The sequence below is a fragment of the Pseudophryne corroboree genome, chromosome 2, assembly GCF_028390025.1.
Source record: "Pseudophryne corroboree isolate aPseCor3 chromosome 2, aPseCor3.hap2, whole genome shotgun sequence".
NCBI lineage: Eukaryota > Metazoa > Chordata > Amphibia > Anura > Myobatrachidae > Pseudophryne > Pseudophryne corroboree.
This window is the reverse complement of record NC_086445.1, coordinates 1,036,553,338-1,036,574,861: the sequence shown is the minus strand read 5'-3', so window position 1 is coordinate 1,036,574,861 and position 21,524 is coordinate 1,036,553,338. Positions and strand designations below refer to the sequence as shown.

Genomic DNA, 21,524 nt, shown 5'->3' with positions numbered 1-21,524 from the left:
ATATTGCTGCCCAGGGCGCCCCCAGCAGCGCCCTGCACCCTCCGTGACCGCTTGGTGTGAAGTGTGTGACAACAATGGCGCACAGCTGCAGTGCTGTGCGCTACCTTCATGAAGACTGAAAAGCCTTCTGCCGCCTGTTTCCGGACCTTCAATCTTCAGCATCTGTAAGGGGGGTCGGCGGCGCGGCTCCGGGACGAACCCCAGGGTGAGACCTGTGTTCCGACTCCCTCTGGAGCTAATGGTGTCCAGTAGCCTAAGAATCCAATCCATCCTGCACGCAGGTGAGTTGAAATTCTCTCCCCTAAGTCCCTCGATGCAGTGAGCCTGTTGCCAGCAGGACTCACTGAAAATAAAAAACCTAAAAAACTTTTTCTAAGCAGCTCTTTAAGAGAGCCACCTAGATTGCACCCTGCTCGGACGGGCACAAAAACCTAACTGGAGGAGGGTCATAGGGGGAGGAGCCAGTACACACCACCTGATCCTAAAGCTTTATTTTTGTGCCCTGTCTCCTGCGGAGCCGCTATTCCCCATGGTCCTGACGGAGTCCCCAGCATCCACTTAGGACGTTAGAGAAATTCTGATTACTTATTTTTAACACACACAAACATGGCACAACAATAATGTCAGTCATTTTCGGACTGAATTATCTAAATATTACCCCTAACATATTAGGACACTTTTAGCCAACTCAATTGTGTTTTTCTTGTCAATTTGTCTAGAGAAGAAATGTAAAACAGTTACAATTCACATTGTAAATTGTATTGGTCATGGATGAATCTGCCTGGCTGCCAATTAGTCTGTCTGCTGGCTCAAAGAATGATTAGAATCTAGGAAGAGTAATGATTAGAAAAAATCAAGTGGTCTGCTTTCTGCATGCTAACATCTATGTGCAGCTCAAACAAGTTTCCTGCTAACATTAAATACAAAGATGATGAAGAAGAAATGTGCGTACAAAATTCCTTTTGTTGTTTGTACCAGTTATAATTAATGATGTTGTACTAATTGTCAAGGAGCTAAGTGTTATATATATTCTGTTAATCATACACTTGGTAAGTGTTTTTTTCCTCTTCTCTTTAAAGAAATGGGTGTGGTTTTTTTATGTTTATTTGGGTGGTTGTTTGTCCTGGCCTTTGCCTTTACCACTGTCGTGTTGGCGTGCTCTGGTGGAGCGCCTTGGTGGTGATGACACTGGCGTTACATTTGGAGTAGTCGTACCAGAACTGCTGCTTGTTTGCTGTTGCTGCAGGGATCTGAGTGTTTCATTGAGGTTAGTGAGGGTGGCATTGAGTTCACGTGTTGCAGCATTTTGATTGTCTACAATTCTGGACATGGATTCATTGATCATTTGATTGCTTTCTAAAATGTTTATATAGCTTTGCTGTTGTCTGTGCTGTTCTTCCATTATGCGCTGTAAGTTGCCCATGACATGTGTAATGTCTACACGTATGATTTCCATGGTATTTGCAATTCTTGTGTTTGTTTCATTTTGTCTACTCAGATTTCTGCTGATTCGTCTGAGGTGAGATGGTAGGCTTGCAAACATTTGGGTCTGCCTACGCAGGCAATCTTCATTAGTGGCCTGCTGTCTAGCCCAAATGGTCCAGAACACTTGATCAGGTCCTTGTGTTACTGGTGTTGTTGGGCTGTGTTGGAGTGGTGGTGTGCTTTGCTGTGGGGGAGTACTCACAGGTGCTGGGGGGCTGATTCCTTCGCTTACTGGATGCATTTCTAACATGACTGTGTCATCCATGTCACTGTGTTGCTGTTGTTGCGGAGGGATGCTGGTACCAGGACTAGAAGCTGAAATTAAAAACATTTATCCGTTACTTATCCATATGTTTAATACATTGGTACAAAGCACTAAACATGGAACACATGTAATGGACTGGTGCTTTCAGATATCCGGCCTAGCAACATCATCACTCATTACTTAAATACATACATATGCCTGTTTGTGGCAAATGTGTCTGGTTACTTCATTCTGAAAGAAAACACATGAGTTGTATGGTATATCAGACATACTCCTGCCTAAAAACACATTGTAATCCATAATGTGTTGCCTTATAGTGTCTCCAACCAAAACATAGTAATGTTTTTGTATGCAGTTGGCAATGTTAGGACAAACACACATGTGTAAATGATTCTAACAACCTTACTATTTGCAAAGCTTACACATGAGTTTCTGTTGCAGCATCTTCCACACAATGTGCTACTGTATGGCTGAAGTGGACATACATATCTTTACTGGATGTTGTGTAGGCCATTTTGTTTGGTTTCCATTTCATGTTTTACTGACTTGGGTAAGTATAGCAGATTTTGATGAGTATTGACTTAATGAGTTTAAGTAAATGGTTTTTTAAAGATCTGACATTTTTAATTGTTATCACAGTTTGTTACTCACAATCAAGATGAGGGGAGTGTGGTTGTCGTCTTGGAGGTGTGTCCAAAATTTGGAGTGGGGGCACCGAACAAACAGTAGATAATCTTCATGGCGGGGTAGCCTGCTGTGGTTGGCCCTGGACATCAGACCTTGCTTTCTTTGCTGGCAGATGTTTTTTGTGGTGTGTTCCAGAAGTGCGCCTTCTGCTGCTTAAGACTTCTTTGGATGGACCTAGTATTGAAAGTGACATTTTGTTATGGCCATTCATTTACAAACCTAACCTATACTACAATGGACACTTTACCTGCTTCCGCAGCGTCATCATCATCAGATGTGATGGGAGTGACTGTTGGACGACCAGTACTGCTTTTTTTCAACACTGTAAATCCCCCCCCCCCCCAAAAAAAAAAATTATTCATGCTATTGTTAATACATCCACCCATTATGCTTATAAACATTACATCTTTAAAAAATGGATGTTTTATTATGAATCTAAAAATAAGGACATTAAACACAAAAAGCACAACAACAAACCCAAAACATTGTCCAATAGCCATATGCACTATGGAAAGTGCAACACAGGGAATCATATACAGGACACAGACATAGAACACAATTCCAAAAACATACACTAACAAGCCAAAACACACACAGCTTCATTTTCAAATAAAAGGAAAAAAAAATACAGATGTGATATAGAAATAGGTCTGTGATGTGGCACTCCAAACACACATTAACACAATATGAGGCCAACAAAAAAAAAAACAATAAAAAAAAAAAAACAGTAAGGTAACTAAGTCTGCAGTTGTTGTGTCAGTGTACAAATACAGACTCAAAATGAACCAGCAAATAGTGGCCTGGACTTAAACAATATTACATTGAGTACTAATGAAATTATACATGTAACTGCCTTCAAAGACACTTTGCACTACTCCAGCCTCTAACATATCAACCACTGATTTGGAAACATTGCACATGGATAACTGAATTAAAAAACATAGTCCAACTTTCAAAATGTACAATGTGCAAAAGGAAAACATTATTGCGGGACAATTCAATGACACACCAAGTCCAAACTACACATGGAAAATGTACTGTCCAAAAACCACATGACATACAAGCAAGTAAGACGTTACATTGACTTTTGTATGAAACATGACCCAAAACAATGTATTTGATGACGCACACTTGAAGATGGGAGTAATATGCAGCGTCACATGACACACATTTAAAACATACAGTAAGCCAGAAGTAATGTCATAGAATGTTAAGGCAAATACACATGCTCACCATCCTTCCTGGGGCGATCGGAATCCCGGACATGGGTTGCAGACACTACTTCTGGAGGGATTATAGTCCGCATGGGCTCCTCATAGTCCAGATATGTGGCAATAAAGGCGGACCACCACCGGTTTTGTTAGCCGACTTCGCCTCCTTGGCCATTTTGGACTTGACACGTCGCTTTATGTCATAGTACCGTTTGCGGCACGTGTCCTCCGTCCGCTTCACCACCCCCTCACTATTTACAGCAGCAACTACTTTCGCCCACAACACCGTCTTCTTCCGTGTTGGCACCTTGGTGGACTCAGGCCCAAATAGCTGCCGCTGATACTTCATCAGCTCCCGCACCAATGCCACACTTTCCTCATAACTAAACTTGACATTCCGCCCAGTCTTAGTAGTGGTGCGTGGCTGCGGAGCTGTCTGACCGTCACTATCACTGTCACTTGAGGCTGCTGCAGCAACCTCACCAACCTCCTCAACCTCACTAACACTCACCTCCTCCACCTGACCGACCTCCTCCCCCTCACTAACACCCTCCACCTCACTCACCTCAGCCACCTCTGAGTCACACATAATTGTGAGTAAACAATTAACACAGAAAAAAAAGACAAAACAAAACACTCCTCCGCTACCACTACACTAATCACACACATACACACACACACACACACACACACACACACACACACACACACACACACACACAAACACTGACAAGGGACTATAAATAAAAAAAACTTGGACAAAAATCGAGACAAAACCAAAAAATACAAGACAACAAGAATGACAAAACTACTTTCAAATACAATACAACACTCAGAACTCGCAAAAAATACTCCTCCAAACAAACACTACTCACCAAACTCCACTGCACCACCTCTCTCCTCACCACTAACTAAACCCACGAGGTGCGGACGGTTTGCGGCGTATTTATATGGTTGCGCACAGACACTCCTACCATCTGAAACACAACCAATCACGAACGGGGATGAAAACCGAAACTAAAAGTGAAAATGCGGCCGCGGGGAAAAAAAAACCCTGCCGCGTTTAACTTAGAAAAAAAAACAGCAAAAACAACACAAACATGTACGCAAACGACAATGACGGCCGTAAATGTGCCAAAAAAAAACGACTGGCATCGACATCGGAAAACACGAAAACAATAAACTCGAATGCTTAGTAACTTGGCGTATATAGTTTCAAAAAGTTGCATGAAAATGCACCCGATAGAATACGAGTTTAAACACTACACAAACCGACACAAACACGAATATTAGTAAATTTTGGCCCAGGTCTCTACAGCTAACTGCACCATTTAAAAATAATCATGATTAAATGAGTTGGTGTTCCAGGCCAAAGAGTGCAATCTGATTGGCTGTGAGGCTATCTTTGGGCGGTACCGTCCAATCATGGTGGGAATGGATGCCCAGATTCACACTCCCCTTGCCCATAGGGTTACGTGATGATACTCTAAGCACTAAAAACAGACCAGGTTCCAGACTGTGCACTTGAATTATACAATATGTATATTTGACATTATATACTGCACAGTAGTACAGTGCATTGCTGTTATTAATCTGGCACATCACCATGCATGCACTAGCAGTATTCAGGGTTGGACTGGCCCACAGGGGTACAGGGGAAACCACCGGTAGGCCCCACTGCCTGAGGGCCCACTCCTTCTTCTAGGGACCAGGTTCCAGACTATGCACTTGTATTATACATGGTAGATATGTTGCATTACACTGCACTAAACTACTGTGTATTTCAATTCTCTGTGGAGGCTGGCCACACCCCCTTTGTAGGCTGGCCACACCCCTAAGTATGGGCCCCTATAACTGCATTCCCCAGGTGGGCCCTTCATGTCCCAGTCCGACACTGGCAGTATTTGATATATATTTACAAAGGGGTCCAGACAATGCACTCTCTAATGGTTAGCAATGATCCTGTGGTAGCTGGCCACACCCCTAAACATGTGCCTCTACCACTGCATTCTCCCCCCCTGGTGGGCCCTTTATTCCCCAGTCTGACACTGTCCCAAACCTAAGACCAGGGCTAGATTTGGTGCAGGCTGGATAAATAAGAGGTGACGGCCATAACGGCTCCACGTGGCAGGAACTAAATACTGTGCAATATGCATAGAAAACTTTTTAAAGGCTTACGAGTGTAGGTGGATTGTATATGGAATAATCTGAGTACAGACTGTTCTCTACCAGAGCACATACGAAGAGTATGAAAAACATTTGCTACCAATTTACTGCAGTCACCCATAAACTATTAAAAGAACATTATGTATTAGGGTTCCAGCCAGATTGCTATTAAAGCACGCTGCCCTGGTGCCTCTTACTGAGACGCAGGGAAAAGCATTACATAGTCCTGAGGGAACGATATTTATGGTGAAATAGTATTTGTCACACTCTGGCAATTTATACTGTTAGTATGGGAACATAAAACCTGCTCTCACAATAACATTTACATTACGGCTTGGCCTACACATCAAAGCTGTGGCCAATTCAAAAACTCCCCAACAGAGTGGGAACATCTAAATGAGTATAATTCAGAGTGCTGCACCCTCAGGTCCACAGAGGAACACCCTGCAGAATGAATTAATTTCTAAAATGCACGAAAGCAAAGATAATTCGGACGCTGGATGCACCATAATACCAAATATTATCCAGGAAAATAACACTTGTTGGTTTAATTTGATTGTAATAAATCTACATTATTACTTTTGTCGAATTGGCGCATTTGTACCATTGAAGAAATGTCGAATTTGACAAATGTCGAATTTCAAAAAGTCGAATTTGGAAAGTCCGTTTTTTTGCCGAAAAGTACTGAATTGCATTGTCAAAAAAAAATTTTGGGCGAAAATGTCCCGTTTTTCGACATTTTCGGGAATTCGACCGCAATTGCATATACCCCTATGGGTGCAATTCAATTGTGGCCACAAAAAATTTGGATGAGAAAAATGGTAATTTTGGCCAATTCAATTCAATTTCAATTTGCAGCAAAAAAAAAAACCAAAAACAAAAACACACTTTTTTGGATACATTCCCGGACCTATGTGTCAGGGATATTGTTTTTAGGACATCAGCGGGTCCCGAAAAAAAATCCCTGATAAGTGCAGGCATCGGGGCTAATTGGATAGCCCCTGAGGGATTAATTAGCCACAGTAAATTACCAAGGCTAATTGAATCCCCCCTTAATCTGTTGCTAAATGTGCGTTAAAATGGTCCACGAAAGTAAATTTAAATAAACGAAGGTGGTGTTTTTTTATTTAAACTGCAATATTATGGTTAATAAAAAGTGCCTTACTACAACCGAAGTTCTGCTCTGCAGCAGCGTCAGTCAGATCGACTTCCCCCACTCATCACCGTACGACCCTGCAGATACTGTATCTGAAGAGCTTGCTTTGTGTGCTACAAGCGCCTTACAACAATGAAGGACATTCCGCAGAACTGCGCACAGTACACTGAATGGAAGACGCGCAGGGCTCAGAACACTTATCTGAGATCTGCATCGTATGAATTGCCCACGTTACCTAGTCTTGGATGGAAAGACTTCGCTCAGTACCAGCATAACACGCACAATCACAGGATTAATCAGCACTTTGTGCTATTTACAAAGCATAAAACAGGCATTTTTTTTTAACCATGTTGTAATCACAGTGGAATCTGCTGGACAATAAGAACCACACATCTAGTCTGCCCATTTTCCATCATGACCAAGAAAAAAATAAGTTGTTTTGTTGACACCGGAAAACCTTTGTTATTATAATTATGTTACTTATGTTACAGTGACCCGCAGGTTGTCTCTGCATTACATTTATTGATAATATTATTGTTGAATACAAGCGAATGGAATAATACTATAACATACAATAGGTCACTTTCTAACTAATTTGGTTATGACAGTGAAACTCCATTATATGCTAAAAGCTACTGTATGGCATAATTCCGCTCAGTATTAAACACTGCTCATTTCCTCAGTATGTATTGCATTGAGCAGCATTATTATCAAACATTAAAGGAGTTTTCCACTTTAGCAAAATGAATTCTACTATATCCCCAATAAATGTACTGTTAGGAATCCTTCCCTTGGGAACCCTACTACTTATTATGTTTAGTGTTACTCTCTTAGCCTTTTATATATTTATATAGTTCCACAGCACTACAATGATTGCGCTTTAGCAGACATGCACCCATCAGCCATAACAGTACAACCACTGACAGGTGGCGTAATGTTGATTATCTCATTGCAACGGCACCTGACAAAGGGTGGGCTATATCAGGCAGCAAGTGAACGCTCAGGTCTTGAAGTTGATGTGTTGGAAGATGGAAAAAATAAGAATTTAGTTACCGATAATTCTATTTCTCGAAGTCCGTAGTGGATGCTGGGGACTCCGTCAGGACCATGGGGAATAGCGGCTCCGCAGGAGACAGGGCACAAAATTAAAAGTTTGACCACTAGGTGGTGTGCACTGGCTCCTCCCCCTATGACCCTCCTCCAAGCCTCAGTTAGGATACTGTGCCCGGACGAGCGTACACAATAAGGAAGGATTTTGAATCCCGGGTAAGACTCATACCAGCCACACCAATCACACTGTACAACTTGAGATCTGAACCCAGTTAACAGCATGATAACAGAGGAGCCTCTGAAAAGATGGCTTCCAACAATAATAACCCGATTTTTGTAACAATAACTATGTACAAGTATTGCAGACAATCCGCACTTGGGATGGGCGCCCAGCATCCACTACGGACTACGAGAAATAGAATTATCGGTAAGTAAATTCTTATTTTCTCTGACGTCCTAAGTGGATGCTGGGGACTCCGTCAGGACCATGGGGATTATACCAAAGCTCCCAAACGGGCGGGAGAGTGCGGATGACTCTGCAGCACCGAATGAGAGAACTCCAGGTCCTCCTTAGCCAGGGTATCAAATTTGTAGAATTTTACAAACGTGTTCTCCCCTGACCACGTAGCTGCTCGGCAGCGTTGTAATGCCGAGACCCCTCGGGCAGCCGCCCAAGGTGAGCCCACCTTCCTTGTGGAGTGGGCATTTACAGATTTTGGCTGTGGCAGGCCTGCCACAGAATGCGCAAGTTGAATTGTGCTACAAATCCAACGAGCAATCGTCTGCTTAGACGCAGGAACACCCAGCTTGTTGGGTGCATACAGTATAAACAGCGAGTCAGCCTTTCTGACTCCAGCCGTCCTTTAAATATATATATATATATTTTTAAGGCTCTGACAACGTCGAACAACTTGGAGTCCTCCAAGTCGCTAGAAGCCGCAGGCACCACAATAGGTTGGTTCAGGTGAAACGCTGATACCACCTTAGGGAGAAACTGAGGACGCGTCCGCAGTTCTGCCCTGTCCCAATGGAAAATCAGATATGGGCTTTTGTACGATAAAGCCGCCAATTCTTACACTCTCCTGGCCGAAGCCAGGGCCAGTAGCATGGTCACTTTCCATGTAAGATATTTCAAATCCACCGATTTGAGTGGCTCAAACCAATGGGATTTGAGAAATCCCAAAACTACATTGAGATCCCACGGTGCCACTGGAGGCACAACCGGGCTGTATATGTAGTACTCCTTTGACAAAAGCTTGGACTTCAGGAACTGAAGCCAATTCTTTCTGGAAGAAAATCGACAGGGCCGAAATTTGAACCTTAATGGACCCCAATTTGAGGCCCATAGACAATCCTGTTTGCAGGAAATGTAGGAATCGACCCAGTTGAAATTCCTCCGTCGGAGCCCTCTCCTTCAGGATCCGGCGTTCAACCGCCATGCCGTCAAACGCAGCCGCGGTAAGTCTAGAGGTAGAGTGCACGGATCCTCCGTGCGCATCTCTTGAAGTTCCGGGTATCAAGTCCTTCTTGGCCAATCCGGAGCCACGAGTATCGTTCTTACTCCCCTTCGCCTTATAATTCTCAGTACCTTGGGTATGAGAGGCAGAGGGGGGAACACATACTTTGACTGGTACACCCATGGTGTTACCAATGCGTCCCCAGCTATTGCCTGAGGGTCTCTTGACCCGGCGCAATACCTGTCCAGTTTTTTGTTGAGGCGGGACGCCATCATGTCCACCTTTGGTTTTTCCCAACGGTTCACAATCATGTGGAAGACTTCTGGGTGAAGTCCCCACTCTCCCGGGTGGTGATCGTGTCTGCTGAGGAAGTCTGCTTCCCAGTTGTCCACTCCCGGAATGAACACTGCTGACAGTGCTATCACATGATTTTCTGCCCAGCGAAAAATCCTTGCAGCTTCTGCCATTGCCCTCCTGCTTCTTGTGTCGCCCTGTCTGTTTACGTGGGCGACTGCCGTGGTGTTGTCCTACTGGATCAACACCGGCTGACCCTGAAGCAGAGGTCTTGCCAGGCTTAGAGCATTGTAAATTGCCCTTAGCTCCAGTATATTTATGTGAAGTGAAGTCTCCAGGCTTGACCACACTCCCTGGAAATTTCTTCCCTGTGTGACTGCTCCCCAGCCTCTCAGGCTGGCATTCGTGGTCACCAGGACCCAGTCCTGAATGCCGAATCTGCGGCCCTCCAAAAAGGTGAGCACTCTGCAACCACCACAGAAGAAACCCCCTTGTCCTTGGAGACGGGGCTATCCGCTGATGCATCTGAAGATGCGATCCGGACGATTTGTCCAGCAGATCCCACTGAAAGGTTCTTGCGTGGAATCTGCCGAATGGAATCGCTTCGTAAGAAGCCATCATTTACCCAGGACTCTTGTGCATTGATGCACTGACACTTTTCTTGGTTTTAGGAGGTTCCTGACTAGCTCGGATAACTCCCTGGCTTTCTCCTCCGGGAGAAAAACCTTTTTCTGAACTGTGTCCAGAATCATCCCTAGGAACAGCAGACGTGTTGTCGGGATCAGCTGGGATTTTGGAATATTTTAGAATCCACCCGTGCTGTTGTAGCACTACTTGGTATAGTGCTACTGCGACCTCTAACTGTTCTCTGGATCAGGAGAACGTTCAAGTAAGGGATAATTAATACGCCTTTCCTTTGAAGTAGAATCATCATTTCAGCCTTTACCTTGGTAAAGACCCGGGGTGCCGTGGACAATCCAAACGGCAACGTCTGAAACTGATAGTGACAGTTTTGTACCACGAACCTGAGGTACCCTTGGTGTGAAGGGCAAATTGGGACATGGAGGTAAGCATCCTTGATGTCCCAGGACACCATAAAGTCCCCTTCTTCCAGATTCGCTATCACTGCTCTGAGTGATTTCATCTTGAACTTGAACCTTTGTATGTAAGTGTTCAAAAGATTTCAGACTTAGAATAGGTCTCACCGAGCCGTCCGGCTTCGGTACCACAAACAGCGTGGAATAATACCCCTTTCCTTGTTGTAGTAGGGGTACCTTGACTATTACTTGCTGGGAATACAGCTTGTGAACAGCTTCCAACACCGTCTCCCTGTCGGAGGGAGATGTTGGTAAAGCAGACTTCAGGAATCTGTGAGGAAGAGACGTCTCGAATTCCAATCTGTACCCCTGTGATACTACCTGCAGGATCCAGGGGTCGACTTGCGAGTGAGCCCACTGCGCGCTGAAATTCTTGAGACGACCCCCCCACCGGACCTGAGTCCGCTTGTAGGGCCCCAGCGACATGCTGAGGACTTTCCAGAAGCGGGGGAAGGCTTCTGCTCCTGGGAAGGAGCTGCTTGCTGCAGTCTCTTACCCTTTCCTTTGCCTCGGGCAGATATGAATGGCCTTTTGCCCGCTTGTTCTTATGAGAACGAAAGGACTGAGGCTGAAAAGACGGTGTCTTTTTCTGTTGGGAGGTGACCTGAGGTAAAAAAGATGGATTTTCCGGCTGTTGCCGTGGCCACCAAGTCCGATAGACCGACCCCAAATAATTCCTCCCCTTTATACGGCAAACTTTCATATGCCGCTTGGAATCCGCATCACCTGACCACTGTCGCGTCCATAAACTTCTTCTGGCAGAAATGGACAGCGCACTTACCCTTGATGCCAGAGTGCCAATATCCCTCTGTGCATCTCGCATATAAAGAAAATGCATCCTTTAAATGCTCTATAGTCAATAAAATATTGTCGCTATTCAGGGTATCAATATTTCCAGTCAGAGATTCCGACCAAACCCCCCCAGCACTGCACATCCATGCTGGGGCGATTGCTGGTCGCAGTATAACATCAGTATGTGTGTATATACTTTTTAGAGTATTTTCCAGCCTCCTATCAGCTGGATCTTTGAGGGCGGCCGTATCAGGAGACGGTAACGCCACTTGTTTTGATAAGCGTGTGAGCGCCTTATCTACCCTAGGGGGTGTTTCCCAGCGCGCCCTAACCTCTGGCGGGAAAGGGTATAATGCCAATAACTTCTTTGAAATTAGCAACTTCCTATCGGGGGTAACCCACGCTTCATCACACACTTCAATCAATTTATCTGATTCAGGAAAAACTACAGGTAGTTTTTTTCACACCCCACATAATACCCATTTTTGTGGTACTTGTAGTATCAGAAATATGTAACGCCTCCTTCATTGCCGTGATTATGTAACGTGTGGCCCTACTGGAAAATACGTTTGTTTCTTCACCGTCGACACTGGAGTCAGTGTCCGTGTCTATGTCGACCGACTGAGGTAATGGGCGTTTTAAAGCCCCTGACGGTGTTTGAGACGCCTGGACAGGTACTAATTGGTTTGCCGGCCGTCTCATATCGTCAACCGACCTTGTAGCGTGTTGACACTATCACGTAATTCCATAAATAAAGCCATCCATTCCGGTGTCGACTCCCTAGGGGGTGACATCCCATTACAGGCAATTGCTCCGCCTCCACTAACATCGTCCTCATACCTGTCGACACACACGTACCGACACACAGCACACACACAGGGAATGCTCTGATAGAGGACAGGACCCCACTAGCCCTTTGGGGAGACAGAGGGAGAGTTTGCCAGCACACACCAAGGCGCTATAATTATACAGGGACAACCTTATAGTAAGTGTTTTCCCTTATAGCAGCTTAATATATATTAATATCGCCAAAATATGCCCCCCCTCTCTGTTTTAACCCTGTTTCTGTAGTGCAGTGCAGGGGAGAGCCTGGGAGCCTTCCCACCAGCGGATCTGTGTGGGAAAAATGGCGCTGTGTGCTGAGGAGATAGGCCCCGCCCCCTTCACGGCGGGCTCTTCTCCCGTTTTTTTCTGTAATCCTGGCGGGGGTTAAATACATCCATATAGCCCAGGGGCTATATGTGATGTATTTTTAGCCAGTAAAGGTAATTACATTGCTGCCCAGGGCCCCCCCCCCCAGCGCCCTGCACCCTCAGTGACCGCGGTGTGAAGTGTGCTGAGAGCAATGGCGCACAGCTGCAGTGCTGTGCGCTACCTTAAGAAGACTGGGACGTCTTCAGCCGCCGATTTCTGGACCTCTTCTCTCTCCAGCATCTGTAAGGGGGCCGGCGGCGCGGCTCTGGGACCCATCCAAGCTGGGCCTGTGATCGTCCCTCTGGAGCTAATGTCCAGTAGCCTAAGAAGCCAATCCATCCTGCACGCAGGTGAGTTCGCTTCTTCTCCCCTTAGTCCCGCGTTGCAGTAAGCCTGTTGCCAGCAGGACTCACTGAAAATAAAAAACCTAACAAACTTTTATTCTAAGCAGCTCTTTAGGAGAGCCACCTAGATTGCACCCTTCTCGGCCGGGCACAAAAACCTAACTGAGGCTTGGAGGAGGGTCATAGGGGGAGGAGCCAGTGCACACCACCTAGTGGTCAAACTTTTCATTTTGTGCCCTGTCTCCTGCGGAGCCGCTATTCCCCATGGTCCTGACGGAGTCCCCAGCATCCACTTAGGACGTCAGAGAAATGGAAATCTGAAAGGATCTGAGCTACTCAAGACCAAATTGTGATGGCTAGACGACTGGGTCACCATATCTCCAAATCAGAAGAATATCTGGTGGTCAATCCATGTGGAGTGGTCCAGCCCTGGTCGCTGGACCATTTAAAAATATATATATATTTTTTTGTGTGTGATGACCCCTGTAAGCTATTAGTCAGAAACCACCACTACTTTATTTTTATTTACTTTCATATGAAGATGGCGGACATTTTGGTATTATGGCGTATGACATTTTTCGCTGTTGCGGACGTTTGGGGTAAATGCAATATCTCAGTTCAGAAAAGTCATAGAAAGCTGGGATAAAAACCATTATTTTCAGCACATTTCAAGCTAGATTGTTGTCAGATAACTATTTCCCTACCTCACTTCCTTATGACTGAAATAAAAGGCCAAAGTTAGTTGTCAGATTTTCAAAAATTGCTTTTTTTTTTTACTATATTTCAGTGGGAAGGAACAGAATTTCAGAGCTGTAATTTTTGGAGGGACATTATATACGCAAAGATTTGCCAAACACATTTTTAGTTATCTGTCTTGTCTATTTTTTGTTTTGTTTTGTTAGAACACTTTGCACCCCTCCCATTCACCCTCAGGTGTTTTAATTAGCTAGGTTCCTGCATTTCAGATCACACATTGGTAAGGCCCTATTTAGAGGTAAGTCCTGAATAAATGTATAGAATGTGATAGTATTAGGAAGTTAGGGACCCATGTGATGAAGTCATCTGGCCGCGGTACATGGGCCCGTATATTTGCGCAAATGTGTACTAAGAACTTCAATTATACTCCATATTAATTGTGAGGGTTTATTTAAATAATTTTTACTATCAGTGTTCTTAGTGCTAGGAGTGTGCATCTGCATTCCCTTCCTCTAGCCTAGTATTAGAAGCCTTCACATGGTAGCACCTCTTGATATCGTTAGTAATAGGGTGTGTAGTCCAGGCCCCCCTTTTAGCACTTTGAAATTGCCAGTTTTTCCATTTTTCACCTAAATTGACCTCATATCTCTGGTGGGGGACCTGATAAAAATTCACAGCATGCACAGTACTCTATGAGGGGTAACTGTAAAAAAAAAAATTGAGTTTGATATTCCATGTGGAACGGAGCTACACTAAGAGTAACTATCAATATAAAAAATAAAAAAAAAATGGGGGAAAAATGGAATATAAAAAAATGGAATATCAAACTCCAATTTTCTCCTTCATGGTTTGAGGAACATTACAAAGACATTAACGTGTTGACTTGGACTCCAAATTTCCCAGATCTCAATCCGATCGAGCATCTGTGGAATATGCTGGAAAAACAAGTCCGAGCCATGGAGGTCCCACCTCGCGACTTAAAGAACTTAACGGATCTGCTGCTAACGTCTTGGTGCCAGATCCCATAGGACACCTTCAGATGTCTTGTTGTGTCCATGCCTCGACGGGTCAGAGCTGTTTTGTCAGCATGAGGGGGACCTACACAATATAAGGCAGATGGTTTTAATGTTGTGGCTCATGGGTGTATATACTGTACAGTGGTAAGAACAAGTATGTGAGTCCTTTGGAGTTACCGGAAATGCTACATAAATTGGTCATAAAATGTGATCTGATCTTCACCTAAGTCACAAGAACAGACAAACACAGTGTGCTTGTAGTAACAGATATAATGATAAATTCTTATGTCTTTACTGAATGCACCGTGTAAATATTCACAGTGTAGGGTGGAGAGAGTATGGGAACCCTTGGATTTAATAACTGGCTGACCCTCCTCTGGCAGAAATGACCTCAATCAAACATTTCCTGTAACTGATGATCAGATCTGCACGATGGTTAGGATGTACTTTGGACCATTCTTCCTTACAAATCTATTTCAGTTCAGCAATATTCTTGGGATGTCTGGTGTGAACTGCTCTCCTTTGGTCATGCCACCGCATCTCAATCAGGCTGAAGTCAGCACTCTGACTGGGACACTACTGAAGGTACATTTTCTTTCAAACCATTCAATTGTTGATCTGTTCATCTGTGTTGGGTAGTTTTCCTGTTGCATCACCCAACTTCTGTTGAGCTTCAGTTAGTGGACAGCCTGCCTTACATCCTCCTGCAACTGGTGGACAGCTCACCTTAAATCCTCCTGCAACTGGCGGACAACTTGTCTTACATCCTCCTGCAACTAGCGGACAGCTCGTCTTACATTCTCCTGCAACTGGCGGACAGCTCGTCTTACATTCTCCTGCAACTGGCGGACAGCTCGTCTTACATTCTCCTGCAACTGGCGGACAGCTCGTCTTACATTCTCCTGCAACTGGCGGACAGCTCGTCTTACATTCTCCTGCAACTGGCGGACAGCTCGTCTTACATTCTCCTGCAACTGGCGGACAGCTCGCCTTACATTCCCCTGCAACTTGCGGACAGCCAGCCTTACATCCTCCTGCAACTGGCGGACAGCTCGTCTTACATTCTAATGCAACTGGCGCACAGCTCGCATTATATTCTCCTGCAACTGGCGGACAACTCGCCTTGCATTCCCCTGCAACTTGCGGACAGCCCGCCTTACATCCTCCTGCAACTGGCGGACAGCTTGCCTTACATCCTCCTACAACTGGCAAACAGCTCGCCTTACATTCTCCTGCAACTGGTGGACAGCTTGCCTTACATTCTCCTGAAACTGGTGGACAGCTCGCCTTACATCCTCCTGCAAGTGGCGGACAGCTCCCCATTACATTATCCTACAACTGGTGAACAGTTCGCCTTACATTCTCCTGCAACTGACCGATAGCTCGCCTTACATTCTCCTGCAACCGGCCAACAGCTCGCCTTACAGTCTCCTGCAACTGGTGGACAGCTCGCCTTACATTCTCCTGCAACTGGCGGACAGCTCGTCTTACATTCTCCTGCAATTGGTGGACAGCTCACCTTACATTCTCCTGCAATTGGTGGACAGCTCACCTTACATCCTCATGCAATTGGTGGACAGCTCACCTTACATTCTCCTGCAATTGGTGGACAGCTCACCTTACATTCTCCTGCAATTGGTGGACAGCTCACCTTACATTCTCCTGCAATTGGTGGACAGCTCACCTTACATTCTCCTGCAATTGGTGGACAGCTCACCTTACATCCTCATGCAATTGGGGAAAGTTCACCTTACGTTCTCATATGGGCAGTAATGGTGGTCAGAGCAGATTTGAAGGAGATTCAGAAGAGACTCGGATACAATATATATTAGTTTGGCGTTGAGATACTGATTGATGGGAAATTGTAAGCATCTGTGTTTGCCAGTGTCAATAACATTTGATATGGTTGATAGAAAACAGTATAATTGAGGAAGTAAAGAGAAATGCAAATATTTTTCTAGTAGACAAGGCAGCTTAAAGATGTGGTACTGCCATATCATGACAGAAGAATGCAGACATTGGGAAGAGGAATTAATGAAGAGAGGTGCAAGTGCTCTTTTTTTGCAGCACCCAAGTCTTAACAGGTGATTAAAATGTGCCCAAACATGCGATACGTGGAATACCTATCAGAACCAAACAATTTATCTATTACTGGTTTGGGATCTACCAGAGATCATTTTGAACTCTGCTCTTCACCAACTTTCAAAGTAAAGACTGCGTCCTTTTGTAATACAGATTCATAGGGTATATATATTGTCAGATCGCTCCTTGAACACAGAAATAAAATGCTGTGTGTTGAGAGTCTCAGAGTATGTAATTCTTTAGATTGAATACATACATGTCCATTGCGAAAAACAAAAAAACAAAACCATAGTTTAATTTAACTTCCGACGAGAAACATTTATTCCTGAAGCCTTCATGGAACTAGGTAACTCCCTAGATCATCACACTGACATGGTTATTAATTCTTGTGGCCCTGGATATTCTGTTTTGACAGTAAGATGCCCAATCCTTTCTCAAATCTAGCTACAGTGTCTGCCAAATACCAGACCTTGTGGGACAGCATTCCGCAGTTGTATACTTAATAGTGCATTAATTATGGTAGATGAGAGGTGCGAGCCCTGGGCAGATAAGAGGGCACAGAGGTCCGCATAGTGTAAGCAGACACAGCACTGCCATTGCATTTGTACAGTACATTAGTATTTTGCACTGAACGCTAGATGTAACCAGAAGCCAGCGTAATATTATCAAAGTGTGCCGTGCTCCATATAAAGGTTAAGTATCCCATATCCAAATATTCTCAAATATGGAATATTCCGAAATACAGATTTTTTTGAAAGTGAGATAGTGAAACCTTTGTTTTCTGATGGCTCAATGTACACAAACTTTGTTTAATACACAAAGTTATTAAAAATATTGTATTAAATGACCTTCAGGCTGTGTGTATAAGGTGTATATGAAACATAAATGAATTGTGTGTATGTACACAAACTTTGTTTAATGCACAAGGTTATTAAAACGATTGGCTATAATTACCTTCAGGCTGTGTGTGTAAGGTGTATATGAAACATAAATTCTGTACTTAGACCTGGGTCCCATCCCCATTATAGTACGCAATTATTCCAAAATATGGAAAAATCCGATATCCAAAATACTTCTGGTGCCAAGCATTTTGTATATGGGATACTCAACCTGCAATAAAAAGATATAGGCCCTCATTCCGAGTTGTTCGCTCGCTAGCTGCTTTTAGCAGCATTGCACACGCTAGGCCGCCGCCCTCTGGGAGTGTATCTTAGCTTAGCAGAAGTGCGAACGAAAGATTAGCAGAACTGCTATTAAATATTTCCCTGCAGTTTCTGAGTAGCTCCAGACCTACTCCTAGATTGTGATCACCTCAGTCCGTTTGGTTCCTGGTTTGACGTCACAAACACGCCATGCGTTCGGCAAGCCACTCCCCCGTTTCCCCAGCCACTCCTGCGTTTTCGTCTGGCACGCCTGCGTTTTTTAGCACACTTCCGTAAAACGCTCAGTTAACACCCAGAAACACCCACTTGCTGTCAATCACTCACCGATCAGCAGAGCGACTGAAAAGCGTAGCTCGGCCCTGTGTAAAATTGCATAGTTTTGTGTGAAAGTACTTCGCGTGTGCGCCCTGCGGCCCATACGCATGCGCAGAACTGCCGGTTTTTAGCCTGATTGCAATTCTTCTAAAAATGTCAGCGAGCGAACAACTCGGAATGTCCCCCATAGTTCCCTCAGCAGGGACCTACTGGAACAGGCCACACCCTGACGTTTTACTGGTCGGGGCTAAGATCATATTATGGGCCTAATTCAGATGTAGAAGGGAATATCATTAAAGGTATTTATCTTGCTGAATCAGCGCGGCAGCAGCCGTACTTTACAGAAATCCGAGCTCGCACAAAACAGCTGGCACCCCCATAGGGTTGCGGGCAATTTTGAGCAAATTTGGGAATCGGCTGTGGGGGAGGCGTGTAATATATGGTGCTGTTGCTGACGTTTAAAACCTGCAGCAATGCCAATGCACACCCCCTTCACCCACAAATTAATTACCCCCTCAGGGGCAACTTAAAGAAAAAAAAAAAGGAGCATCTTCTCAAAACTATATTACCCTGCAGGTGGGGTAGATTTAAAATGAGTAGAGATTTATAGTTGGAAAGGGGCGTGTCCTAGCTAATGCTGGCACTGCAGTGTAATAACAAAGCTGCCCAGTATTTGTAACATGCAAATGCAGCGAGTGTGTTTACCCTGCACGCAGCACAATAAATACATTCATTTGCACCCTTTGCCTTAAAGCACAGTTTACTTCAGAAGCAAATTGCTCCTATTTTGTCTGAATGGGTCCTATACTTTGCGGTACGATTGTTATGATGTGAGTCCATATTACCGCTGTTTGCCCCACATTATGTATATATATATATATATATATATATAGATTTTACAGGCGGATCGGCACTCGCCTATTCAGTAATATAGTGCTCCGGTGCCCTCTGAAAATCCATAATAGAAAAACAGCTTTGTCCCATACAGCGGCACTCGGAGACTGGTTCAGAAAATGCAATAAAGTGCTTTTAATGCGTCATAATACCAATTTGCAGTCCTGGACTGCAAATTGGTATTATGACGCATTAAAAGCACTTTATTGCATTTTCTGAACCAGTCTCCGAGTGCCGCTGTATGGGACAAAGCTGTTTTTTTATATATATATATATATATATATATATATATAAAAGTCCTGCCTCCTCCGTGTGGTAACAGTCTGCACAGTGACTGCCTCGTGCTCTCCGCTGCGCACCAGTGTGACAGGTGTTGTAACAGGATGCAGCAGCAGAAATGGAATTTATTTTGCTGCTCTGGATTTAGAAAGAAAACAATTACACCTCTGGGTCACCTAAATATTGAATGCAATGGAATCTTTTGTGCCTCGGTGGGAATGGATGTGTTGTTTATTAAAGATGGAGTTTCTGGGAAATAAATTTTGCCTATTAAAGCCATTGCGCACTCTAATTCCCACAGAAATGATCCAACACCCGAAGCAATGCCATACCAATGCTGGACTTCAGACAACCCTGCTCTCCGGGAACTGAAGTGAGGGGTATAATACGTCTATGCTTTGCCTCCATCTGTGCTCCTGGCCTGGAATAGCCACCCTTGCATCTACAGATCTTTGTAAGTTCAGTTGTCTTCTGCTGGAATCTTTTCTGACTAAAGGTAAGACGTCAGGACCAAGGGCTGAGATATTCTCTACATTTTATTTTGTGTCTATGTTTTCTTTCTAGAACAAGGGATTATACAGTAGACCCCTGGGAAGAGTGGAAGGAAGTGTGCCTTGTACATGGCAGAATGTCCTTCATCAGGTACTGGACTGAGTGCTTCTGATGTAACTTCTGCTCTCCATAAGCCCAGGTAGCTCTCATCTTACTGACTACTACAAATGCTGCATTTTTCTGCAGCATTTCATTTAGATAAAATATAGCGTTTTACTGACCTGTTCCCAAAGTAACTTTTCTGTAATTAGCTCAACACCGCACTCTCTCCAAACCTTTACGCTCTCATAAAATGTACCTTTCCTCCATAGCCTTGCCACCACGCCAGAGGCTACTCCCTATGACTGCTCTACAAGCAACAGTCCCATCATTTCCAAGTCCCACAAGCTTCTATCCTCTCCCCAGACTGCAAGCTCTTACAAGCAGGCCCTTCTCGGACTCTCTGTCAATAGTATGCACCTTATCTGTTAACTTCATATATTCTCGTTTTGTTCTAATGAATGTTTTGTTTTCATATTTTGGCCCAGATTTATCAAGCCTTGGAGAGTGATAAATTGCACGGTTATAAAGTTCCAACCAACCAGTCCCTTACTGTCATTTTTCAAACACAGCCTATAAACTGACAGTTAGGAGCTGATTGGCTGGTGCTTTACCACGGTTCAATTTATCTTCTGCAAGGCTTCAGAAATCTGGGCCAATGCCCCCTGTGGTGCCTCACAAACTAACAAAGAGGATGTTGTTGATGATCCTCAAACACAGCAACAACATTTTACCACCTAGATCTCCGGAGTGTGAAATATGTGTATTTATAGCAAGTTGTTTTTTTGTTTCTTTGTTTGTTGTTACCAGGGGAGAAAAAAACTGGTTACCGACTGTCTAGCTCTGTGACCATTCTAATGTTCTGATTGGCTTTCTCTGTGACCATTCTAATGTTCTGATTGGCTTTCTCTGTGACCATTCTAATGTTCTGATTGGCTTTCTCTGTGACCATTCTAATGTTATGATTGGCTAGCTCTGTGACCAGTCTAATGTTCTGATTGGCTAGCTCTGTGACCATTCTAATATTCTGATTGACTATCTCTGTGACCATTCTAATATTCTGATTGACTATCTCTGTGACCATTCTAATGTTCTGATTGGCTATCTCTGTGACCATTCTAATGTTCTGATTGGCTATCTCTGTGACCATTCTAATGTTCTGATTGACTATCTCTGTGACCATTCTAATGTTCTGATTGGCTAGCTCTGTGACCATTCTAATGTTCTGATTGACTATCTCTGTGACCATTCTAATGTTCTGATTGGCTAGCTCTGTGACCATTCTAATGT

The 21,524-nt window shown here is 44.2% G+C and overlaps 1 protein-coding gene across 1 annotated transcript; it reads right to left on the bottom strand.

Annotated features, from left to right (window-relative positions):
• Positions 1-724: 724 nt before the first annotated feature.
• Positions 725-2,485, bottom strand: LOC134988445 (uncharacterized). Its single transcript, XM_063950549.1, has 2 exons — positions 2,402-2,485; positions 725-1,800 (listed from the first exon to the last, which is right to left on the bottom strand). Exon 2 carries the CDS (start codon positions 1,748-1,750, stop codon positions 1,103-1,105), a length of 648 nt encoding a protein of 215 aa, XP_063806619.1. The 5' UTR covers positions 1,751-1,800; positions 2,402-2,485; the 3' UTR covers positions 725-1,102.
• Between the last annotated feature and the right edge of the window lie 19,039 nt (positions 2,486-21,524).

Excerpts from the sequence above, each read along its gene's own strand:
- LOC134988445 (XM_063950549.1), bottom strand. The coding sequence starts at position 1,750 with ATGGATGACACAGTCATGTTAGAAATGCATCCAGTAAGCGAAGGAATC.